This window comes from Acanthopagrus latus, chromosome 4, assembly GCF_904848185.1.
Source record: "Acanthopagrus latus isolate v.2019 chromosome 4, fAcaLat1.1, whole genome shotgun sequence".
In the NCBI taxonomy this organism is placed as follows: Eukaryota; Metazoa; Chordata; class Actinopteri; order Spariformes; family Sparidae; genus Acanthopagrus; species Acanthopagrus latus.
Window position 1 is genome coordinate 14,485,501 of NC_051042.1, and position 26,278 is coordinate 14,511,778.

At 40.4% G+C, this 26,278-nt stretch overlaps 2 protein-coding genes and 2 long non-coding RNA genes across 7 annotated transcripts; 3 read left to right on the plus strand and 1 right to left on the minus strand.

Moving 5' to 3' along the window:
• The first annotated feature begins 1,761 nt into the window (after positions 1-1,761).
• Positions 1,762-6,924, plus strand: LOC119017572. The gene is made up of 3 exons (XR_005074480.1): positions 1,762-1,857; positions 3,883-3,980; positions 4,379-6,924. It is a non-coding gene; the product is annotated as an uncharacterized LOC119017572 (long non-coding RNA).
• On the minus strand, positions 6,858-10,860 carry LOC119017571. Of its 3 annotated transcripts, none has more exons than XR_005074477.1 (3): positions 10,724-10,860; positions 9,684-10,308; positions 6,858-7,115 (listed from the first exon to the last, which is right to left on the minus strand). It is a non-coding gene; the product is annotated as an uncharacterized LOC119017571 (long non-coding RNA). The 3 variants fall into 3 exon arrangements; XR_005074479.1 differs by lacking the exon at positions 6,858-7,115 and having other exon boundaries at positions 9,045-9,916; positions 10,073-10,308; XR_005074478.1 differs by lacking the exon at positions 6,858-7,115 and adding an exon at positions 9,045-9,295.
• A 1,433-nt stretch (positions 10,861-12,293) lies between these two features.
• Positions 12,294-17,559, plus strand: LOC119017570 (GDP-L-fucose synthase-like). Its single transcript, XM_037094304.1, has 11 exons — positions 12,294-12,449; positions 12,639-12,801; positions 14,036-14,150; positions 14,252-14,380; positions 14,660-14,733; positions 15,913-16,046; positions 16,145-16,209; positions 16,304-16,370; positions 16,553-16,632; positions 16,766-16,865; positions 17,178-17,559. The coding sequence occupies exons 2-11, from the start codon at positions 12,647-12,649 to the stop codon at positions 17,231-17,233; spliced, it is 975 nt and encodes a 324-aa protein (XP_036950199.1). The 5' UTR covers positions 12,294-12,449; positions 12,639-12,646; the 3' UTR covers positions 17,234-17,559.
• Positions 17,560-21,454: 3,895 nt separating this feature from the next.
• socs4 (suppressor of cytokine signaling 4) lies at positions 21,455-25,746 on the plus strand. 2 transcript variants are annotated; one of them, XM_037096157.1, is made up of 2 exons: positions 21,455-21,565; positions 22,903-25,746. In XM_037096157.1, exon 2 carries the CDS (start codon positions 22,923-22,925, stop codon positions 24,105-24,107), a length of 1,185 nt encoding a protein of 394 aa, XP_036952052.1. In that variant the 5' UTR covers positions 21,455-21,565; positions 22,903-22,922; the 3' UTR covers positions 24,108-25,746. The 2 variants fall into 2 exon arrangements, 1 of the variants encoding a protein (XP_036952052.1); XR_005074770.1 differs by lacking the exon at positions 21,455-21,565 and having other exon boundaries at positions 22,305-24,967; positions 25,177-25,746.
• Positions 25,747-26,278: the final 532 nt, after the last annotated feature.

Sequence of the window (26,278 nt, forward strand, 5' to 3'; positions counted from 1 at the left end):
TGATTTCTCTTACGTTACTGTGACAATAGTGTTATCATCACAATGCCATTTACCATTCATGTGATGGAGATAGAAAAGCATGCATACTCACAGTTTGAGTACTTCACTTCAAGCTACTGCTCAAGTCATCCAATAAAACAAAACACTGCAAAACACCTAGTTACTAGTAATGCTTTCTAGGGTAACTCTCCCAACCTGTGCCACCATCCTTACAGCCTGGGAAGATATTCAAGGGAAGTTTCCAACTACAGCAACTTAGCTGCTGGACTTCAGTTAAATTGTACTGTCGTGCACAAATCAGCACAAACAAAGTAACATTGATTTAGTTTATTTAGTCTATTTTCTTCTATCTGGGTTGTTTTGTGTCTGTGTAACTAACATGCTGACTTGTTTGTGTCTGTATACAACTACTCCACGTGCCTTTAATGGCCCCCCGGGGGACAAATAAAGTATTTTGAATTGAATTGGATTGGATTAGCTCATCAGCTCATTAGCTAACGAGACATCAGCAAACTGGTGGCAAGTGTGCCTCTGGGAAAAAAAAACACCTCACCCTGCCCCTCCATCCCAACAGGAATCAGGACGCCTTAACCCAAGAAGCTGATGAAAAAAAAAGCAGGCATAGTGCTAAGTGGTAGGGGCAGGGGATTCACTGAGACCTGGCCCAGTTCTTTATAAGTTGCATCATGAAAATAACATTTAAAAGAAATCAAATCAGATCCAATAAAAGATCAAATAAAAGTTAGATGCTGCTGTGAAAAGAAGCTAGATGGAACATCATCTCATAAAATTAAGCAGGGTTAGGGATCTTAAAGATTTGATTATTTTCACAATTTCATGGTACACACATATCTGATCTATTTTTATTCATGTGATTATGTGTCTTGTTTCATGTGAAACACTTGAACATGTATTGAGCCTTTTAAAAGATGTTATGCTTATGTGGAACACTCACAGAAGTTATCCCATATACAGCAAAGGCTTTTTTTTTTTTCTTTTTTTTTAACCGCCTCTTGTACAGTGCGTACCATTTTTTGTTTGTGATGACTGAACCAATACAAGCGGTCATGAAAAAGAGAGCATTGTGCGAGACTGATTTGGAGTAAGTGCCCGGCGCCTTCTGCTTGCTCTTTGTGGACGTGAACTGAAAGGGGAAAAACTAGAGCAATCTCACAAAGCCCCCGAACTGCCCACATAATTATGTGTTCAAAGCTGTCAAAGGGAGATCTAAAAGAGGGCCAACAATACCTGGAAAGCAGTTGGCTAGAAGTCTGTAACATGGTGCTTCAGTATAACTGCTGCTGGAGAGGCAGCACCTCTGACATTATTCGCTGAATCAGGTTGTATAAATTATGTAAAATACTGACTTCACATGTGTGCTGAATATCTACACAATTTCACCGCTGCAGTCACTTTATATTCAGGTTGTACTGTACTTTTTTCTGGTCGATTCTGCACAGTTTGTATGTTGTCCTTGCTTTTTAGTTTCTTCTCACACACACGGCTCTGGTAGACTAGAGGCTCTGAAGATGTTGGCATGTAATCTATTCGCCCTGTGATGAACTGGTCAGTGTTTCCCAGCCCTGCCTTCCCCCGTGCATGATGGGATTGGCTCTCACGCCGCATGTGGGAATAGAAAACTAATGAATGGATGATGCAAACTGACACATTTCTCCTAACAGCGTCCAAGACCTGATCTGTACTGAATTATTGCATTGATTGTAAGTGACACCACACTTATAGGTTGTTTGCTCATTTTTCAGGACGAATAAATCCAGTTTTCGACTTCGCTTTGTGTTGAAGGGCAGAGAGTGTGATGAAACTGGTCGAAACAGCCTGGTTGTGAGTAGGTGTGAGGTTTGTTGTTATTGCGGGTGGAAGCTGGCAAAGTATCCCCACAGAGTCACGCAGACTCATGAATCCTTAAATGCACTTTTTTCCTTTTGTTCCCGGGAGTTAGATGCACCATGACATGCAAACAGCTCTTGTGATTTAGAATGTGTATATACATATGAAAATACAATTTTGAAATGTACATATACTGTAGTAAGTAGCTAAAGTGGCCAAAATGTCTATGCGTAAAGTCTATTTGGCTTTTGGAGGCGGGTTTGCCTACACAACATCTGATGCCTCTTTTCCAGACTCTCACGAGCTGAATTACATATTTAAAGCTGTTCTGTTTGTTCCGCACAGACAGAACAAACTTATGCTGCAGCTGCAATCTGAAGCGCTGCAAATTTTTATTTGGGCGTTTTCCCACTGCCTCACAAATATGTCTCCCTTCTTTGGAATGCATTCAAACATAAGATCATACAAGCTACTGTAATTTTTAAAAAACACAATTGGCCAAATTTTCTCCATGACAAGACTCCAATATGCCCATATGGAGTGCCAATAAGGTCGCTGCAATTGTTGTTGTTGTTGTTGTTGTTTTTTACTGGTACGACACATTTTTCAGTGACTCATTATTCCTCTAATCTTTAAGAATTATTCCGTAGACGAAACATGCTGAACATTTCATAAGTTAATGCCACAAATTTCAAGATTGCTGACACGTTCCTTGTCTAATGGGTGCTAATTAGGATATTAAAGACTGAATCATTAATGTGAGAGCAGCCAGATTAGTATTATCAATGTTTAGTGTTTTACACTGTACTGTACTGGCAGTTTAAAGACTAAAGTCAGTGGTTTTGTCCCCTTAAGTAGCTTGTGATACATCACCATTAATCTTAATATGAAAAAAAGGTTAACAACAACATTTAAACTCATCAGATTGTGTTTACAAAGAAAGCCTTCCTGTCATCCTGTGGTTATTTACTATCACACATTAGACTATACTTTTATATAATTCCTTTTATAAGAAGTTGTTGAGTTGTGTCACCATCATCCCGGTGTGAGACACAGATGCACCTTAAACTTGATGTCGTTTTTTTTTATTATTATCATTCAACTAAGGGCTATTTGACTGCTGGATGCACATGTCCTGTTACTGAACACTGGTGAAATCATTGTCTTGATGTAATTTGCTGCTTGTTTTAAGTCAGTCACTCATTTCTTTGTTGTGTGAAATATTTTGTATTTTTTGTTTTAAGTTGTTGCTTGATTTATGTGGAACTGTATGCTGCCATCTTAGCCTGTTCTCCCCTCATAAGAAAAGATTATGAATCTCAGCAGAAATATTTCTGGTAAAATAAAAGTTATTTAAACAAACAAATCAGAACAAAACAAAACAATGAACTAGTAATGATAGCATTTTTAAGCATTTTATCACATTGATGTGTCCCTGTAGTTGCAATAATCCAAAACCCTGCACAACAATCTTAGAGAACTTTTAAAAAAGGCTCTCAAAGTGGCTATGACGTCTGACATCATTCTTTTGAAGACAATTCAAATGTCTGGGCCATGTTTCACTGCTGCCATCTACTGTACACTGAGGCCAAACACAGTTCATTCAAACCCAGCTTCCTGCATGCAAGGGGGTTTGTTTTGAATCATATTTGAAATATATTCAGTGATCATTAGTCAGTTAGAAGGTAGATACAGAGATAGAGGTAGATCTAGATGTAAAGATAGAGAAGGATACAGGCAGATATACACACACCAGCAGTCCAATAAAAGTGACTTTTGTTGGGGGAATAAATAAAAAAATAAAAATAAAATGTTCTCGTAGAATTAAAAGTTGTTTTTCATGTTTGTACCTTTCTGGAAATGTTCCCAACTTGTTGTTCGAGCAGGTGCCACCTGCTGATTCACTCATTAAGGCAACTCACATTATTAGCCATCATCCACAATAGCCCCTTTACTTTCCTTTGCTAAATGGAGTTTTTAATTAAGGTTGCCGCCTGGGGGACAGTAATCATCATCTCTGCTCTCTTCTTATAGTTTCATGACGTCATCCTGCTGATTACAACAGGCCTTCAGATAACAGATGGGAGATCAACGCCTGCTGCTACAATACAGCATAGTTAATGGTTTCAGAGGTGATTAACAGCTTGTGGCCACCGTTCATAGACACACTGATAACTGCAGTGGCACAGTGGAGCTTCAGATAGCAGCCGGTGACGCCCCTCGAGGACTGGGGCCACCAGGTCTTCATGCACCATCATATACTAAAAGCTATTAAATCAGACATAAACTTAACTCGTTAGATACGTTGTTACATAGTAGAAAAGGATGAATATTACAACAGCCTGGAAACTCGAAGACTTCTTATTTAAAGTTTACAATTCATCCATAACGCATTGGTAAATCAGTAATTCAGCATTAACAAATGATCTGGGCTATAACTTAAAAACACTTTAAAAATGGGTGCCTCATTGAAAAGCGATAATTTCAATACATCACCTATGTATTTGTTTTTCTCTGTTTGTTTATTCAGTGATTGATCGCTGCTCATCGAGCCGCTGTAAGGCAGAGGTACGTGACCCTCGAAAGAGAGGATAATTAAAGCTCTGTCGACATCTGCTTTCATCAAAGAAGAAACTGCTGCTAATGTTTGCCACGGGCTCTGCTAAAATCCCTCCGCCTCCAAACTCTACTCCTCAAGTCCTAAAGCAGCAGACGCTGTCTCCTGCAGAGGGAGCAATGGTGAAGCTGTGCCAACAGATGCTGAGAGCTGAGGGGGGTCTTCAGTCCCAACAGTGATGATAAAAAAGTTTCCTGGTTTCCTCTAGCGAAAAACAAAGTGCAAAGTCATGTTTTGTTTATTATTATTATTATTATTATTTTCTCAGATTTCTGAGTTTATTTCAAGGTTTGCAGTATTTAAAAATGATACTTAGTGATAGCGTGGATTATTTTATCACACATATCTCTCAAATCATTCTGATCACAATTTAACAATGTCACGACTAGGAGCACAGGGGGGCTCCAACCTGCAGTTGCATCATGGGTTCCTTAAACCCTTGTGGTGGTATCAGACGTCCTGGTGAAGTCCCTATCCACTTCCACACACACAAAACCTACACTTGAATTGAATTGAATGCATATGTATTTCCAACACACGAAAACAAAGCAAAACAAAACAAAACAAAAAGGTAGATTAGTTTGACTAATAAGGCATAATAAAATGAAAAGCATGATACAAAATATATTCCATTAACAAGCACTGTCATACACTTATTCAGTCCTACTGCCACAACTCGGTAATTAATCATATTCAATTTATTTCTATTCCTGAACATGTGTACCTTTGTCCGCTCCCATCTAACTATATACAATTCGATATGCTATATGTACGATTAATAATTCAAATATTATATATAAATATATCTACATATACACCCGTATATGCAAGCAGAGAGACAGGCCTGTAATTTGTGAAGTGGTGTTTGTGTCTACAATTTCGCTCTCTTCCACTGCTGTAATACACTGAGTCAGGATCATTTTTGATGAAATCACCATTTTTCTCTTCAGATGTCACAGAATCAGGGATTTGTGCTGCCAGTTTTGGTCCAACACTTAAAAAGTAATTATTGAGGCCATCAACTACATCATCCTTAAGAATCATATCATTATCAACAAAATACCAATTATAGTTAACTTGTCTAGAACCATTTCAAATAACATTGTTTAATATATTCAACATACCTTTAACATTGTTTTTGTTATGATTATGATTATAGTTGCCATAATATTCTGTCCTACTAATTCTCACAATCTTAACCTATTTATTATATTATTTATATTTATTTTCTGCCTCTTTGGTTCTATGTTTTATGAATTCTCTATGTAGTGTGTGTTTCTTTCTGCAGGCATTTTGTAAACCATAAGTGATCCATGGACTGTCTGAATAGTTTTGGTCTTCATTGATTTGTCTTATTGGGATTTGAATACCCATAAGAATATTTCATATGCTTTGTCAAGGCCTTCTTCTTTGTATAATATTTCCCAATTTTGGTTTCAATTTTGATTCATCTTTCAAACTGTGACTGACTCATCTGTCCTCAAGTTTAATGTCCTGCTTTTCCTCCTTGTTGTCACTGTCAAAGACTGTAAACATTGGTAGGTGGTCACTGATATAATCAATCTGTAATCCACTTATTGCCTTGTTGTCTGTAACATTAGTAAATATGTTGTCTATCAGTGTGGCACAGAGAGATGTAATCCTGCTGGGTCTGGTGACTTTTAGCTTAAACTTTGATTGCAGTTGTCCTTCTCTCTACCACCTTGGAATTCAGGGGTTTTTTTCCACATACACTCCTCCAGTCTTGTCCTCCCTATTTATGTAATTCAGTTCATAACAATCTAATTCAAAGTCCATACAGCTCACGGGGTTGATCCAAGTTTCTGATATTTCAGTGATGTTAAATGGTTGTGCAAACTGTTATTCCCTAAATGTTGTGGAAACTGTATACAGGCATCCACTGTTGAAATTAATTCCTGAATGGAATAGAATAGAACAGATCTTTATTGTCATTGTATATTGAACAACAAAATTGAGAAGCAACTCCTTATTAGTGCAAATTATAGATAAAAACATACAAAACATAAGAACACTGACACTAGGATAAAATTAATGAATAAAAAATAAACATAAATACCAAGCACACAACTCACAAGTCCCATGTCATACTCATTATAGTCATGAGATTATTGCATGCTGACATACCACACACACAGTAAGTACTTATAGTTTTTGTCTATCTTGATGCTGTGGTTGAACTGTTCACCTGTGTAATATGATCAGCTGTTGATAGGATTTGTTTTTTTTCCAGATTGATATTGTCTTCCATTTCCTGGAAGCTGCTCAACAGGGTATTCAAATGTTTTTACTTTCACCTTATCATAGTCAGCGATCTTCTGTGGCATATATGAATAATTTCCAGCAGTAGATGAATGATTTGTATTTGAGTGTGTCATGTTTGTATATTGTTTATTTGATCACCTGTGTTTGCTTACAATATATAAAAACCTTACAGTCCACTTTGAGTCCCTTGCTTTCTGCTTACAAAACTCATTATTGTGGCTGGTTTGTCGTTGCTGTTTCTCTGGGGCCGGGGTCCACATGCTTCACGAGTCCACTTCAATGCCCTTGGACTGCAGGAAGTCTGCCAACTGTTGCTCCACATTCTGGTCAATGGTCACTGCCCGTGCATGTGACACTGACAAGTATGCTGAAAAAGAGAAGGATGAGCAGCATCTAAACATATTAACACCAAATAACTAGTGGCTAGTTTGACAGGTAAGAACTGTTTTAGCACAGCTATGTCTCCTTTAAAGCCGCTTTCATTTATTTTTAGTCACTAGTGTAGAAAAACACCAACCCAAACATAGTCCTGACATATTCCCATATTAAGGCTACATAATAACAGCTACATAGCAGCAAACCTCACATATTTACTACTCAGACTAGTTCATCTTCACCTCTTTCCTGGGAAAGCCACCTAGCTCTGTATGCTGTTTGCTGAGGGGCAACAAGCCGCTGTCTGTTGTTGCTGGAACCAAACAGACGAAAAAGCTCTGTGGCCATGGTGATCATTCTCTGTTTATCCACAAGTCTTCTCACATTACACATTAAATGTGAGCAGAGCACTGAGACCTCGACCAAACAGGCTCTGCAGTGAGCTTTTTAAACAATTCACTAAGGGAGCTTAACAGAGCTGACCAGATTTTTAACATAATTTCACTTCATCGAACATCTAAATGAAGGGACACGAAGGAACACTGGTCAAACCCCAGTGTGCATCCAGGCCGTGTTTCATGGCTCTGTATGCTAATGTGTTTCTGTCACCGGGGCCCACACTTCCGCTGTAAGACAAGCTGTGCAGAGATGCAGAGTTACTGGAATTTCTCCTCTCTGTTATTGATTTTTCGGCGGGGTTTGCAAATGTTTACATGACTAGCAAGAGACATACAAGCTTTTTCAAATGATCCCCTTCCCTGCTCTCTCCTCCGTGCATTAGAGGCAGGGAGAAAGGCAGGATGTGAGCCGGACGATAAGCTGCAGAGAGACAGAAGGGCTGTCCTGTATTCTCTGATGGTCAGTCTGTCAGTGTCTAATAACCTGCATGCATGGAAAACTGCTGGAGCCTCGCTTGCCTTACTGTCAAATTAAAATCTGTGATACCTAAATCACATAGCAGGACATGATGTCATGCTTCATTAGAGCTCCCAAAAGTACATGATTAAATCCAGAGTTAATCAATACTTCAGCCTGTGGTCTACAACACGAGCAACCACACAGTTGCTCTTTTGGTCTGTATCTTCTAATGGTAGTTTGCCAGAGTGTAATTATAAAAGGCCACGTCAGACAACCACTTCTACATAAAGGCCATTGTAATGCTGAGAAGGTCAGAATACAATGGGATAAGAGGAGAAGGAGGGGATGATACTAGTGATAGCTGTCCTTGAATGCGCTCCATAAATGTGCCAGGGCACCTGTGGAAACTGCAAGACAATGTGTGATTCCAAAACTTGCTGTGCCTAGACCTGCCCAGATCACATGCAGGGCATTGTTACAGCATAAAATCAGAGCTTGACCCCACCAAAGCAAATTTGTCTTTGTACAGCAAATTTCACACATTGAAGCAATTCAGTGTTCTTTACAGGATGAGAAAGAAGCAGGAGAGAGAGATTTACTATCCAGAATTATAGAAGTACAGCTAACATAGGAATACACATCATTTAAAATTAAACTAGCACAATTTAAATCAAGGTATTATGAAAGACAAAATAATACCATAAATATCACTACATTTCAGAGCAGCATCCATTTCTGCAGCTTTGAGAGTCAAAAGGGGAAAATCTGTGTTCTATCCCAGAAATCTAACTCAGCTCTGAATCCTGACCAGCTACATTCTGTTTCTTGGCTGGCCTTGACCTCTGACCTCTGGCAATCCTCCAGGAAGGGGGTGGAAACTGAGAGGGTAGAGAACTTCCTCTTATGATCAATACCGTGGCACATTATTAAACTGTCAGACAGAATTACAGGATTTACTTTAAGTGGAAGATCTGCCCTTCACTACACGCACACACACATGGAAACTGTCACTCCATGTGACACTGATCAAACAGTGTGAGACAGAGAAACACAAGAGGAAGCTTTCAAAGAAGACACAAGACAAGAAGACGGTATTCCACTGTGACTTTAAGCATAAGGAAATGTAATGGTTATCACTTTCATATCATGACTCAGCTGCAATGCTTTGTTTGGAACCGTTGCACTACAGTGAGAAATGAAGGTGTTTGTCTGTTTTGTTTTTTGTTGGATTCAGGAGCTCCAGTTTCCATAGTCACCTCATCTCACCCTCTGTTAGATGTACTCTCACATAATCGCGCTGTGTGCACAGTAAAACTGCAGTGATATGAATAGGGTTTGATTTCAGGGTCAGTTTAGGAGGATCCTGAAACTCATGTAAATTGAAGAAGTTCTTACAAAATATGCTTGTAAACTGTTTCTGTAGTATAGGATTCACACCACTCTCTCTACATGGAGCAAGAGCCAAAATATACAGCATGTCATTTTTTACATGTGAGACATTTACACTCTTTATGATAAGCTAAGCTAATCACTTCCTGACTCTATGGGGTGCAGTGACCTTCTCATCTAACACTAACTAAGACTTTTCCTGTAAGTTTGTTGTTTAAAAACACAAAAAAGAAACCATTTTTTTAGTATGAGAAACTTTTGATAATGAGGCACATCAAGGTTTACTAACACCATAACCAAAATTTCTCCTCACCTTTCTATGTCGATCTCTCATGTTCTTTGTCACATTCTTAGAAGATTTTTTTTCCCAATATATGTCTTTTTTTTCGGTATTTCATATTATCCAGATTTTCTTAGGTTGTGCAGCGTTCTCTGTAACGTTCGTATTGCTGCCTCCTCAATTTGAATAATGTATTCAAGGGCCCTGAAACATTGTGGACTCCGTGGAAGAGGACCCCTTCCTTTCGTAGATTTAAAAGGCTCATTCTAAGTTGGCGGCAACACAACATCATCAAAATTTATGTGACAGTGTCTGACAGTGGATAAGATGTTTGTTTGTTTGTTAAAATAAAAAAAAATGTTTATCCACCTTTCATTTTTTAAGTAAAGTATAAAATAAAGTGTGCGAGTGCAAGGCTGTACTTCAGCAGGCAGCGCGATGCTAACGAGGTGTAACCAAATTTCCACTTTCTCTTTTGCTTGTGATTCCACGACATGTGGCAGTAATAAGAGGTAATTATGTTATCTGGTTGGAGCTCCGTCCTTTCCATCCCCTTAATATTGATTCAGATGCGCCGCTGTGATATCCTGTCAGGGCATCTTTACATGATGAGCTGATGGGGCGTAAAACAGTGTTGACTCACATCCTGCTGTCCTGCCTGAAAAACACCAATCAAAAGGAAAAAATAAGAGATTGCTGCCAGTCTCTGTCTATCATCTCACAGTGACAAACGGCACAGCAAGGCCAGTATGAAGTGCAATTACAGCACTGTGCATGTTTGCTTCCATCTGTTTGGTTTCCATGAGGCTGATCTTGCTTTTCATCTGTGTTTCCAGAATTGTAGACGGTGTGGTCTTTATGTTCCAATGAAGTGCTTGTTTTCAGAGATGGAGCCATCACACAAACGGCGCTAGATATTTGCAACATACATAATTCCGTTATGGCTGAAAGTTAAATGGCCACCATATATTTTTGCAGTGTCTCCATATTTTAAAATGTTCGGGACCCAAAACTGTACAGCTGTACCACGTTTCATGCATCTGTGAAAAGTGAAAGAATATTTTACATATCACCTGAACCACATGATTTTCTTCCCCTAGTGTGCCTGAATTTCCCACTACCTCTTGACTTGAACATTTTATGATGTAGTATAAATGGTTTCATTGTAGTTCGTGTTTTTTGAAGTGATTACGGTAGGGAACAGATCAACTATAGATATGTACTTTAAATGACCCCACTTCAAAAAATGCAGCAGAATACATTCTGTTGCTCATTTAATTTAATTCTTTTTAATGTGTTGAACTAAAATTCTTAAATATTGCACCTTTAAGTAGAATCTATTTTTAATTCTTTTCAATTTAAATTTCTCCACCTTGAGCTATACCTCACTGGGAAATATTCTACTGTAAATCCACATCTTGGGTTAACAGTATTACTAACTACTTTTGTGATTACAATTTTACACAGAAAAACTACAGTGAGTTTGAATAATGGAAGTGTTACACTAAAATGAATATGTATTGTATTTGTAACATAACCAATAATATGGTATATAATACAGTAGTATTACAATGCCAGGGTCCATTCTGCTGCCCAGTGCCTCAGCTTGTACATTCATTTATGTTGGGTTTTTTTGGTTTTTTTTTGCAATTTGAGCAGCGGATAGTGTTCATGATGTCTAACAGCAAAGCAAAAAACACAATCACAATTTGGACCATGAATACGTTTCACACATCTGCCACTGCAGGAAAATGCAAACATATACAGGAGATGTACTTGTGAAACTATATTTATGTACCTGTGCGTGCATGCATGCGTATGTACGTGCGTGCATGTGTGTGTGCATGTGCGTGTGTGTATTTGTATGTGTGTGTTTGTTTGCATATGTGCGGGCTGAGTCCTGTGCCCAGTCTGGCTTGGGTTACACTCCTTCTAAGATGACAGAGAGGAGAAACCTCTCTGAATGCACCTTGCTTGCGGGAAGCAGAGCGGGTGCAGGCATAAATAAACCTCCCCTGAGGAAAGTCGATACAGCAGCTCACATGTCCACAGCAGATGAATATCTTGGCCCATCTGCATCTTAATGGGGACAAGCATATTTGTGTATTAATATGTGGTAGAGGTACATTCCAACAGCCTTAAAGTCTATGTTGAATAAAAGAAGTTGTTTAATAAAAATGCTAATTGGAAACACAAATACTGTACAGATTAGCTGTTAATTTAAGATATAAGGCAAGGAGGAGAGATGATTGTCAAATGAATTCATCTAAGAAGGCCTAATTACCCTCCACACTTTTACTGTAAATTAAATGAATTTGTTTTTAAAGGCGGGCTTAGGTTACTGTACATGCTAAGCAGATTATAATAATAACCAGATCAGTGCTTTGTTTCAGCTCATTCCTGTACACACACAAACATTTAGCGTTTATATTTACACTTTATAACAGATTACAGTTCATAAATCACCACTTGTGACATGATTCAGTTCAGAGGCTTCATGCATTATGCTGCCAGTGAGATTTCAAATCCAGTAACATATAGTTTATTACAGGCGCCTGCACATTTCTGCAGAAAAATAAGTGTTAAGTGTCAATTTGTGAAATTGGACCATATGACCTATATGATTGTGTTTTTCAGCTAATAGGGACAGTAATGGGTCATAGGTAATATATAAAAAGAAATGAAGGTGAACACTAAAAAAAAAAACCTGTCAGACAGGACTGCGAACAGGAAGATAACACCTGGTTTAAAACTCCTGCCCAATCTTGCTCACAGTCAGTTCAGCTCTCCAACACAAAGGTAAGGAAAGAAATGATTTGGGAATGTGATGTTACCTGTATCACTTCGGCTTAGAGTTGTAATTTATGGCAATACGCCAGGACACATTTAGTTCTGTGGATTAGATTGGTGCATTAAATGAAAAACATATTTATTTTAATCCTGAAACCTATTTTTTGTGTAATTTTCTCCATCACTCTGAACAACCAGCATGGAAAATGGGGTCAGACATTAACACTGGGACAATGCGTGTCCTGGTTACTGGTGGATCTGGGTTGGTGGGTAAAGCCATCGAGCATGTGGTCCTACAGGAGGGTGGGAAACTGGAGGGAGAGGAGTGGATCTTCCTCTCCTCCAAGGATGCTGATCTGCTGTAAGTTGTTTCAGTTCAACTTTTCTACCCGAGTGTGCCCACAAACAGTTTTAAAATTTATTTATTACATTTGTGAATGCAGCTAAGTTCATTTACTCAAGTCCTGTAGACTTTGATTGAATCTAACTAGGTACATTTCCTTGATAAACAGCAGCTAAGATGCTCATATGAGGTCATGAAAAGTGTTTCTGTTTTGTCATTCTTACTCTATCGACGTTGCTATGTTGTGGTTTCTGCCTTGTGTCAAACTGACTTACTGTAAGTCGCTTTGGACAAAAGCGTCTGCTACATGTAAATGTAAATGTAAATGTAAATATAAAAGTAAAAAGTACTGTACATTTTTGTACTATTACTCCTCTACATTTCAGAAGCACATGTTGTACATTGCGCTCCAAAAAATTTGTTTGATATTTTGATTTAATTTAATATTGCAAAACATGATAAACAAAAACATTTTATTACTCAAGATTATGGATATGATAAGATGATCCCCAGGTGGGTTGAGAATCACGAGTTACCCAGCAGAATGTTGTATGGAATTAGATTTGTGCCAAAAGACACAAAAAAAAACTTCTTAAATGTCAAACAAAAATAAGAATTTGAGAGAACATAAAACTAATTTCAAAAATAAAACGTATAACTTGCAATCAAATAATTTGTCAAATTGTGTAAAGTGTTGGTCTTTTACTCTTCTAATAATGCATTATTTTTTCACGGTTCCCTCTGCTTCTCTCTCTGCACTCAGACCTTTGCACTGGCTCTTAGCTTTGCGGTCTCTCTGCTGCTCTGTCTCGTTTGCGCTCCCTGACTTTTTTTGTTTGCAGTTTTGGCACAAACCTCTTGGGTGGGCGGGCGCTTTCAGCAGAGCGTCCCCACTGGCTAATTGGTTTTTGACTGACACGGCTCAGTACCTATGTGCAGGTAGCTGGTGTGCAAAATGACCCTGGCCTTAAGATGGAGAGAAGAAGACGACGACCATGACAATGAAAAACAAGAATAACAACAGCCGCCCCTAAAAAAAGAATAATAAATAAATAAATAAATAAATTTAACCATTAAAATGCAAAGTGTGTTGAATAAAAAAGACTTTTCTTCAAGTGACATGCCGTTTAAGATGGGTTGCTGCTTGTCGGTTAATGTCTATCTTCTTCTTCAAGGGTTAGGGTTAGTTTGTAGGGTTTTTTTCCCAATACCTATCAAACTTAAAACACATCTGGTATTAAAACATTAACAGAGATGTTGGGCAGACCAGGGCTGTTTTCGAGAAGTATCGTCCAACTCACGTCATCCACCTCGCTGCAAAAGTCGGGGGACTATTTCTCCACATGAAGGAGAACATGCACTTTCTGGTGAGATAATGCTGCCATACAGTACATGAATGAATGTCTGGTGTCTTTTGTAAATATCTACATTTTTAACTGTAGTCAATGACAGTCTAACACCTTCACAGAGGGACAACCTCCGAATCAACGACAATGTGCTGCAGACAGCCCATGAGATGGGTGTCACCAAGGTCCTGTCTTGCCTGTCCAGCTGTATGTTCCCTGACAAAACCACGTACCCCATTGATGAGACCATGGTAAGCTTTTACACAGCAGTCCTACTGTATGAACATTAAGACTCGTTTCTAGCAACACCCAGCATACATATACTCATCAGTTACATTTTAAAGGATGTTTTTGAGATTAGTGTTGAGTATTGTAAATAAATCTTCATTGGCCCAGATTTCCAAATAGGACAATCCAAATGTTTAATTGTGGTTTCTGGTAGGGTGAGACCAGACCCTGAGGGAAATAATGTAAGCCATGAGAACAACATTGCATGACTCTATTTGTTATGTAAATCCCATCTGTCATAGATACACAATGGACAACCACATGACTCCAACTTTGGATACTCCTATGCTAAAAGGATGATTGATATACAAAACAGGTAAGCAGCTCAGTTTACTGAGTTGTATGACTCGGTTGGATGTCTCATAATTTCCTACAAAATGAAGCAGCAAGGCTGTTACCGGTGAACTCTCCCATATCGCGCTGACCTTTTCCTCTCTGCAATGGCTGCCAGTTGCGTTTAGAATTCATTAATTATTTTAATTGCTCACAAGGCACTACGTGGCCCAACCCCTGGTCACACCTCTGAACTTCTGACCCCATACATCACTGACTGGCCTCTCAGGTCATCCCATCAGAACCTCTTGGTTATTCCACGTGCCAAACTCAAAACCAGCGGTGACTGCTCTTTTGCCGTCATGGCACCCAGACCCTGGAACAGTCTCCCCCCTCCCATCAGATCAACTGAGACCACAGACTGTTTCAAAAATATGTTGAACACATACTTCTATAGGCTGGCCTTCCTGTAATCTTTAGGCTTCATCTGTATGAGTGTGGTTGTCTAGTGGTGTTGTCTTTGTGTGTTTGCTGTTTGTATGACTGTGTTCTTGGTACCGAAAAAAACTTGTTTAGGTTCATGTCCCAAAATAACTTGGTTATGTTAAGACACAAATTCGTTTGGTTAAACTGGAGCACTAAAATTACTTGGCACTTGGTATAAGGCACAAAGTAAAAACAAATATACCTGGTCCAGGTGCCAAAACTACTAGGCAAAGTTTAGACATCAAAACTATTTGGATAGGTTACGACACTCTATCTCCATGGATAAACTGAGGAAGCAAAACTACTTTGTTAAGTTTAGGAACCAAAACCACTTGGTTGAACTTAGGCAACAGTTCTCCTTGGTTTAGGTGGGGCATCAAAATAAAAAAAGTTGGGTTTGGTCAGGTTTAGGCAACAACACTACTTGGTTAAGTTGAGGCACCAAAACTCCTTTAGTTTAGCCACTAAAACCTAAAAGTTAGATTTTGGCACCAAAACCTCTTGGTTAAGTTCAGGCACCAACACTACTTGGTCAGGTTTAGGATGCATTATAGTTAGGGTGCAAATAGCATTGTGGGCTACAGACACCTGGGTGCTAGTAAAGAAAATCCGATTCTCAAGCTTCGAGCTATGAAGATGCTACCTGATGCTGTGTTGAGGGGCATCGAACAAACATTGATACCTGCTCAAAAGCATTCATTTATGTAACCTTGCATGACTGTCTGTGTGTTGACAGAGCATACTTCCAGCAGTTCGGTCATCGTTACACAGCAGTCATTCCAACAAATGTCTTTGGTCCCTATGACAACTTCAACATAGAAAATGGTCATGTACTTTCGGCACTGATGAACAAGACATACAAGGCCAAGAGTGAGTAAATCGCACACTTGCCCATCTTGATACACACAAAATACAAACACAGGCCGTAACCAGGTTACAGTCTTTTATGTCATGTCTCTCTTTCATAGTGGAAGGAACTCCTGTGACTGTCTGTGGCACTGGAGCTCCGAGAAGACAGTTCATCTATTCTCTGGTAGGATGTGTGTGTGCAAGGATCAAGGTTAAATAAGTGTGATAAATGTCAACTAAAAAAGTCTACTAAGTCTCATATCTGTGTCTGTTCTCAGGATTTGGGTCGTCTGATTGTTTGGGTCCTGAGAGAATATGAAGAAATTGCACCCATAATCCTCTCTGGTGAGTACAGTGCTGTGCTCACCTGCCAGCATTCTGCACATCTTTGTGAATCTTTAATGAAAGAATCATAATCTTTCTGATTGTGATACACCAGAGAAAATAGGATAAGACACTACTTCAAAACATAGAGGTATGAGACACAGTCACTACATGTGCCGTTCATTCATCCACTGCTCTTTCAGTGAATGAGGAGGATGAGGTCTCAATCAAAGAGGCTGTGGAAATGATCGCCGATGCTCTGCACTTCAAAGGCAAAATACACGTATCCTTTCAACATCCCCCAGTGGTCCTACACACACTGTTATTGATTCGTATTATGCTATGCTGTAGTTAGTCTATTTAGCTCAAAACCTACAGAGGTAAAAGCAGGTCCCCCCCTTGACCATTAATATCAGTTTGACACCACCCTGCCAAATGGCCAGATGAAGAAGACAGCCAGCAATGCCAAGCTAAGACGCTACCTCCCTGACTTCACCTTTACACCTCTTCAAGAAGGTCAGGAGTTCCCTTTACTGCACATTTTCATGATGAATAAGCACTGTCGTTGTTTTTACATTAAAATAACTCGAGTTGATAAAATAGGGCCGCATATACACTAGCAGCCGTGTGGCACCAAAATTTCTTGGCCTCAACCAAAGAGTTCTAACAATATTTTGCATATCATCCTACTAATCATGACTTCATGGTTTGACTGGATTCAAATGACTTGATGCTGTTCCTGCCTGACACGCAAATGAGAGCTTGGTGTGATGATTTGCCTGAACTCTGCACCTGCTGAGGGTTATCTTGTTTTGTCTGTCAATCTAGCTATAAAGATAACCTGCGATTGGTTTGTGGCCAACTACAACACTGCCCGGACATGAAGTGACCAAACACAGAGCTGAAAATGAAGACTGTTCCCTGGTTTTGGTGTCAAGGAAGTTGTTAACACTGTTCAACTGGTATATTAATAAACTCTATTATATTGTCTAGTATCATATTTTATTCTCTGACAGGAATTTCCCATTAATACAGAGCCTGGGAGGTGCCATGGATGTGTGTGTTTTCTTTTAAACACGTGCACAAAGACCCTATGTATTGAGAAACTTAGATATAAAAATGCAGGCAGACAGGCAATTTTTGATAAAGTATGGGAACCTGTATTAAAATACCTGAAGGACTGGAGAGAGGTTAATGTTACAATATGAATGATTCCAGCTCTGTGATGATACTGACTGTAAGCAGGTCCTTTTCTCTGCCATATGGTATGGAATGTTGTTTTGCCATAGTACCCAAGCTGTGTAGTAATCCGCCATATTGTCAAATCCAATCTATTTATGTTTGATGTTGCTGCTGCGTTATTGTTTTTGTTTGTTTTTGTTTGTTTTTTTGTCTGTTTTTTTTCTTTTTTTGTATTTTACATTCTTCTACATTTTTCTTTTTTGTATATCACAAAAAAACGTATAAAACTATGATTGCTTTGTGAGAGACATGTATTCTATTCAATGTGCATTTGGCAATAAAAAGAATATTAAAAAAACAAAAAACAAAACACATGCACAAATTACAAACTAGCATTTTTTCCCACACCATCAAAACAAACTGTAAATGACAGATAAAGAGTAAGACAAGGGGAAGAGTGTTACGAAGCAGCATATTTTAAATTTCTTTAGAAAGTTTTCTATCTACAAAAGATAGATTTTATTTTCTCAAGCTCTTTTGTAGTTTTATACTGAGCATAAATAAGGTTTTCAGATATTTTCAGACTATTTTTTGATAAATGCCACCAGAACCTTTGTGGACCAGCCAAGTATCTGAAGCATTTAAAGTAAAACATATTAAACAGAATGTGTTAATTTGCTAAAACTCTTCTGAGACACAGTATATTTAATTGAAAATAGTACAAAAACAATATATTTATTGTTTAACCATATAAACATCAATTTGGAAAGTTGTAAAATATTCGGGATAATTGGTAATAGGTGACAGACTTTGTAAAAAAAGGGATTGTATAAAGGATATTACACAGACTTAGGAATGCTTCGTAAACCATGTTGTCAGTAAAGACATTTAGTTTCAACTCTGTTTTTATTGATATTTTACACAGTGTTCCACTTCTGGGGGGTTTGGGGTTGTAATAACACATATGTTCAGAATGAAAATACATTTTAAACTCAACAAACTCAACTATCTGAGCCAACACAAGGATATTTTTATCTTCCACTTTGCTTTGTGGCAGATGTCTGATGGCTCAGGTTGCAGAATGGCGAAATATATCAGGACATTTCTTTATGTGAGCTGTAATAAGACCCTGTGGTAGCTCAAGTGAGGGATGCAGTGCTGCTGTTGGTCAGAGGAGTCTTCTGATACAGATCAATGGAAACAACTGAGACCAGTGGAGCCAGAGACTCCCCGCTGATTCAATTTACCATCTCTGTAATTCACATGAACGGACCGCCTGTCAGACAGCACAAACACACACACACACACACAAAGATATGCAGTGGTGTTTCAAGGACGAACGCATTTAAAAAAAAAACAGTTAACAAAAAGCAGCGATGGTGAGTTTGACAAACTTTCCCAGCTTGTTCTATGAAAATGTTACAGCTAAAGTCTTTATGGTCAAACATGACCTGGGATGGAAACAAGGAGTGTGACCCACTTCCATAAAATACATGCAAATGTAGATGTTAAAAGCTTACATCAGTTCACAATCTCCTGCAATGAACGTGTGACCTACTGCAGCCCTATCCCCTCCAACTTCCAACTCCTCTATACAGTCCTGTGCAGGGCTGCAAACAGACATGTTCGTCCTCCGCGGTGTCTTCAGACTGGTCAAGGGTTCGTGGTTGGAATCACGTGATATGAAGTGCATATGTGCCTCCAATGCTGAGTGCAAACAAACTGCCTCTGAAACTGTAACAGATGCATTTAGTAGTTTCACTCCTCCCAGCTGCATAAATGTCAATTAAAACTGTAATAGCCTTCATATAAAAATACAAGAAGAGCGGAGTCTCCGTTCTGTCAGATCAGCATCAATTATTCATAAATGCTCCTGTTGTGTGTGCTGCTCCTGGGATCGATGCCTCTGTAATGTGGACTGATACGAGCCCCTGGTCGAGTCCAGGCTGCAGCAGGTTAATGGGCTGATTTGATTCCACCCGCTGGTGGAGGCACTTTCTGGACAAAACTCTGCACCACACCCTGCTGACACACCTCATGGCCATTTTAGGTTAAAACACACATGTGAGACATCTGTGTACTGTGCTGCAGACATCCACTGAAGTTAGCGTGCTAACCAGCTAGCCCTGGCTGGTCAGTCTCTTAATACCACTTTGTACCACAAGAGTTAACATTACTTTCCACATATAGCGCCACTAGCAGGTAAAATTTCACCCAGTTTAGATCAATACAGCACCAACACACTACTGAGTTACCTCAGTGTAACACAATACTGGGTCTCTAAAAACCAAGAAGAAATAAGAACAATAGAATCCAGTGAAGTTTTTGAAATGGAAAAACAAACAGTGTAACTGTTAGCGGCTTGCTGTGGTGCTGCTTTTTGGATTGATATATTTAAGGTGTGGTATTGAGCACTGAAATGAGGCTAGAAAACAACACTAGGACTGAAGAAAACAATTATCAGAACTATTTCCGTAAACTTAAAGCTTATTTTTTTCCTGTTTGTAAAATCTATTTTTCTACCTCCTCGTTTTCATTTGGTGTTTTGAGTCTTTCACTTTTAATCACAAATGTTTCTCTCTCTCTCTCTCTCTCTCTATCTCTCTCTCTCGCTCTGTGTGTGTGTGTGTCTGATTGTGTGCATGTTTTTGTCCAATCCATTACTCCACCGAATCAATTTGTGCTGTCGCTCAATGAAGGAGCTGAATGTTTCATGGAGAGTGCAGTAATTAGTGAGTTTCTGAGAATCTTTAAGATGATATGAATGTTTCCAAGTAGACAGTAGTCCTGCTTTGATGTAATCAGATTACATTATAATTAGAGCTAATGATGCAGCAGACGGATATCTCAGAACAGGAGGAACCAAACTCTTTGCAGGGTAGTAGTTTTCATCCCGGTGCCGTTGAATCACTTCAGCCGAAAGTCCGACATTTTAGTTTCAGTTTCTTTTCTACTTTTTTTTCTTTTTTTTTTTCTCAGTCAGATAAATTGATCTGGTCGTTTGTCAGAACATGTGGCCTTATCATCCTGCTGGGCTGTGTGATAATGTGAGGAGCATTAAATATTCAGTTAAGAGGAAGTTGAGTGTCACTACATTATCTGAGATGTCAGGCATTTATTGATGACTATCCTTTATCTGTTGGAGCTGAAAGGACACACACACACACACACACACACACACACACACACACACACACACACACACACACAGGCGCGCACACTAAACCACTGGGAGTAATATTATTTGTCTGATAGATGTAGTCTATTTGTTTCATGAATTATAGATCCTCCAAAATGTCATCCAGAGCTGAGTTGCGCTGCTCGGACTTGCACGCTGCGTGTATGACATCACCTTGACAGATGAGTCCTTTCCGCAGCACTTGCTGGAAGTTTTAACTGGGAACCTCAAAGGTTACTCAATCAATAGGTGAAGCTTTTTAAAAATGCTTGGTTGTTTCCTCTACTGGGCTGCGCTGACAGCCAAGCTGCTAGTAAACCCTGAGGATAAATCTGTCTCTAGTTCGGCATCCTCCACAGTTAAACTTAAACAGATTTAAAGCTCCCCGTGAAGTGTGCTCGGGTGCTTTAACTTAAGCTGCCCCTGATGAAATTAGAACAAGGCAGATCAGCATGCAGAAATGGAATTACAAGCAGCAATAATTCACTTTGTGAATGAAAAAGCACTCTCCGGCCGCCCCGCTTATCTTTTATCTTTGGAATCCGTCAATGAACGTGTAAAGGAGATGTAAGAGAGAGGGAGGAAGACGTCCCAGTGCCATTAACCTGAGCCCGCCCTCCCCTTCCACCCCCCTCGACCCCACTCCACCTCCGCTCATTCATTCAGACCCAGCCCAGGCGGAGAGGAAACTGCTGCCCTCTTGGGGATTTGGCATCATAATTATATAGGAAGCAGAACAGTCTGCTGTCTGTTTGAGCCAGAGAGGCTGCAGGCTAGTCACACATGTCGGCTAATGTGCAGCGAACAACTGGTCACATCATGGATGTAGAGCTGTCTTTCTGACACTGTTTGGGAGGTAAGATGATCTCTTTCATTAATCTTCAAAGAGTTGATAACAACAGAGAGTGATCACCACCCTGCTGCTGCTCAAAGTCTGCTCAGTTTGCTTGGACTGTTGTTTCGTACTGTCACAGATCATCCGTGCAAACCTGTGCCCAGACTGTAACTTTAGTGTTTAAAACAACAGCTTTGGAAGCAGCTCTCTGAACAAAGCATGAGAAGTCTCTTCCCCTAAACCAATTTCCTTGGATTTACGGAAACTGATCCACTGTCGTCTGCAGGCTGTTTCTGAACTGCAGTCTTAATTTGATTTCTTGCTACTGGACATGATCAGAAATAATCACAAGGACCCCACATCAGCTCAGTTAGTCTTGTACCAGTACCGGGGTTCTTGAAAGGTCGTGGCTTTTAAAAATGTGTTAATTCATATCACTGACTTGAGGAGTTGGAGCGCTCTCAGAATGTTTCTCTATGGCTTTATGAAGGTCCCACAGTTTCTAAAACGGATCATTGTGCCACAGAAAAGGCTCCAGGGTGCAACCATTTTGGTCACACATGCACCCAAGAATCTATCTGGTGCGACTTAACATTTTCAGTGGTCGTACCGCTGCTGCTGAAGTTCATCAGTTTGTCTTTTATCAATTGAGATTATCGTGATTTCTGGCTGTTTCTTGTTGCGTGTGATTTAAGTGAATAAAAACATGTATTAGCACCCGTACAGACAAATACATCACAGGCCAAGAAATTGAATTAAATAATGTTTTATTTGCCGCACATAAATGAAGATCTTAGGCGTATCAGTGCAACCAGTGTGAATAAAGGGTTAACCATAGATTATAGGACATGTACAAGCATTAAAGGGGAACCGAACAGTTTCTAGAAAAGCAGTCTTATGAGTTAATACCCAAACAGATTTGCAATGTTTAACATACATATGATATAATTGTTAAACATTAACTAAAGGTTGTTGCTTTATTAGGATTAACACAGACTCGATTATGCATTCATTAACAGTTAGACATGTTATTTGCAGATCATAGGCAAGAACAATGCTCTTTACTTATAGTGTTGCCATTTGTTTTACCAGTGCAGCTGTGAGACTGTACCTACATTTTAAAGCAACATTATGTAGAAATAATGTAATCGTACCCTCTCTCTGAAGCAACAAAAGTGATGGGGGGGTCTGTTACAAGACACTGTACCATCAACATGATTTTGAAGCTGTTATTTCAAGGTCAAAAGTTACACGATGTTGCCTTAAATGTCTTCTTTCCTGTTTCTTAAATGTCTTAATAATAGGTGACATGGTCCTTTAGTCCTGTTATGACTCGATGTGTGTTTTTGCTGTCGCAGATTGAGAAGAAGAAGCAGACATGTCAGAGAAGAAGCCACGAGGCTCTGACACGCGTCCTAAATGTGGCCTCCGCAGTTGGAGCGCAGACAGTTACGTTTGGAAGGGGAAGAAACGATCCCGGAGCTCACGCAACGGCTCGAGTCCAGGCGGGCTGGAGGCGGACGGGACGGAGGAGCTGGGCGTGCGGTCGACATCCTGTCCGAGGCGGCGCAGAGAGAGGAAGTGTAGCTGCAGCACTCTCGGGGAGGCACTGACGTCTGCAGACATTGATGTAGTGTGTCGGAAGGCCTTGTCCCGCCGCTCTCTGCGGCAGAAGTTTCAGGATGCCGTGGGCCAGTGTCTTCCTCTGCGCTCTCACCATCACCATCATCATCATCACCACCCATCGGGCTCCTCGCGACCCTTCTCGGTGCTCTTCTGGTCCAAACGTAAGATCCACGTGTCGGAGCTCATGCAGGACAAGTGTCCATTCTCGTCCAAATCTGAACTGGCCCGATGTTGGCACCTCATCAAAAATCAAGCCGCCCACCAAAGTGCTCTCAAGGACATGGAAACCCCCCTCAAACCCAACGTTTCATCTTCCTCCTCCTCCCCACCACAGACCCCTCTCTCTTGGGACGACATCTGCTGCTCTCCTGGACCTGGAGGCACCAGCCTGGAGGACTGGGACCCTTCTTGTCCTCACGGCGGGGCGGAGGGTCGCTGCGGCCACACTGACTACGTCCTGGTGCCGGATCTCCTCCAGATCAACAACAGCCCGTGTTACTGGGGCGTGCTGAACCGCTTTGAGGCAGAGGAGCTGCTGGAGGGCAAACCAGAGGGGACATTCCTGCTCCGGGACTCCGCCCAGGATGAGTTCCTCTTCTCGGTCAGCTTCCGTCGCTACAGCCGCTCCCTTCACGCACGCATTGAGCAGAACGACAAGCGCTTCAGCTTTGACGTGCGCGACCCATGCATGTACCGGGATCCCAGCGTGACAGGACTGCTGAGACACTACAGTGACCCGGCCACCTGCCTCTTCTTTGAGCCACTCCTCTCCCGGCCACTGTCAAGGACCTTTCCCTTCTCACTGCAGCACCTGTGCAGGACTGTGATCTGTAGCTGCACCACCTACCAGGGCATTGACAACCTGCCGCTGCCACATCAGCTCAGGGACTACCTCCGACAATACCACATTAAATATGACGGGGCCTGTGCTGTGTGACCAAAGTCCAAAGCAGGCCTCGCAACCAATGAAGGCAAAGATAGGATAAGCAAAGGAAAGTCCTCTCAGCAAAAGGGCAAGAATACTGTTCTCGAATTCCAAGTAGCTTTGCTTTGCAGATCTTTGAGGTCTAAACGGCGCAGAACCAGATGATCGTCGGTCTTGATGCATCACGAGACAGGAAAACTAAAAATCCAAGAGATCATCAGCCTTCTCTTCAAGCCTGAATCCACATGCTGGACGAAGACGTGGACGTAACATCTCTTACGTTTTCCTTCAGTACTAAGAGATGACTTGAAGTCTGGATTAAGGTTTTCTGCTTCCGGTGATTCTGAAAGCTACTGGAACCATGTTTGACTTGATGGCAAGCGAACACAGCTGAATCTGATACACTGAGACAGTAATTGAAAGTTAAGAACAGTTGTCGTAAAGGATAAGTTCACTCAAAAAAAAAAAAAAGTCATTATCTACTCACCTGTCGAAAGTTAAGTGAAGTTTCGTAGCTCACAAAACATTTTAGGAGCTTCACAGCAAAACGGCATTGCAGTATTCTCCTTAACAACTGAAGTAGAGAGAGAGTACATGCGCACATAAAATGGCTCTGTGCAGCTCATCTGGCACAATCCAAGTTTCTGGAAGGCCCGAGATTCCAACTTGCTTTAAAAAAAACCTTTATGCACTCCCTCAATACTCAGCCGAGCTTGTGCGCCTGCTTCAGACGGGCTGCATGCTAACACAGCTAGCTTAGCAGCGAGGTAAAGATTTCTGCTTCAAAAAAGTGTGTAAAGAACATCTTTTGGATCCAGCTATGCTTTGTGGACCACAAAACAAGGAGCCACTAGAAATCTGCACCTTTTACGGTAAACCTCCTGAGAGCAAACCTCCATTCATGTACCATACAATCATAGAAAAATAACTGTTTCACCATGGTCTTGCATACAACCGGTGCTGTCAAGGGTTTGAAAAGAAAAGAGACTCCAACTGCACTGATTAATATCCAGATATTATTAATTCTTCAGTAACTTTGCAACTTAAACTAAAACATTTTAACCTGTGTGGTCCTTTCCAGCTTTGCAATATCACTGATGTTGTCGCACTACCAGACCTCTCCCCCCACAAAAGACTTGGTGTGGCGATGGAGTTCGTGATTAATCACTCGACGCATTTGCCTCCTGATGGGGATGTTGAGTCCGGCGCAATGAAAAACGACGGACTGTCTATCTGCTTGACTTTTTATCTGCTGCACTCTGTGGCAACGAGATAAAGGCGATGGACAATGGCAGAAAAAGAGACGCTGGTCATAACTCGGTTCAAGTACTATAAACGTCACAATTGTAACCTTCTTCTTCTTAGGAGTTTATTTAATGGTATTGCATTCTTCTCTGCGGCCACAAGATGGCAGCATGACTGCACTGATCAGGGGTTTGGCGGGATTTCATCTGCGCCTCTTTCCTGCCCTCACACCACTCAGCTGCCTCTTTAGACCTTGATCTTAAAAACAGGTATTTTTTTGCTTCTACAGCTTCCCCGAGTATTTATATCGAAAAACTGTTATGACGAAGGAGTACACTTTAATGTAAGCACTGTTCTCAAAGTATCTGAATCACTGCGATACCCCCTTGAGGCATATATTGTGCTAATAAACCACTGGATGCCATTCACGCTGTTTTCGTGGTATTCTTTTTCTGCATCTCTGTGACCGGTTTAATGGTCCAGCTGCTTATCCACGCCCGTTCGTGCTGCTCGTAGTTAGACAGGCTAATGGTATGGAAAATGCTGCTTTTGAAGTATCCTTCTGAAAACAATTCATCGCTCTCTCTGCAAAGGACACCTCTAAATGCCAGCGCTTCACCGGAGCAAAAGGAGAGATAAGGACATGAAAAAAGACCATTTCCCCCCATAAATTCATATTTTTTCACTCGATTCATGTGTCATGTCATTCAGCTTCTCCCCCTCTCCTGCCAGCAGTGTAAAATATCTGCCCTGGGGCGAGTTGTATGAATACAAAGCAGGGTATGAAATATTCATCATACGGCAATTAGGTTTTCAGACACAAGCATTTTTTTTTCTTTTTTGTATCTTGTCATACAGATATCAGCATTTTATTTCTACATGCTTGGCAAATTGGCTGGTCTGTTGTCGGTCATTGCTCTGTTTTCCATTTTGTACTT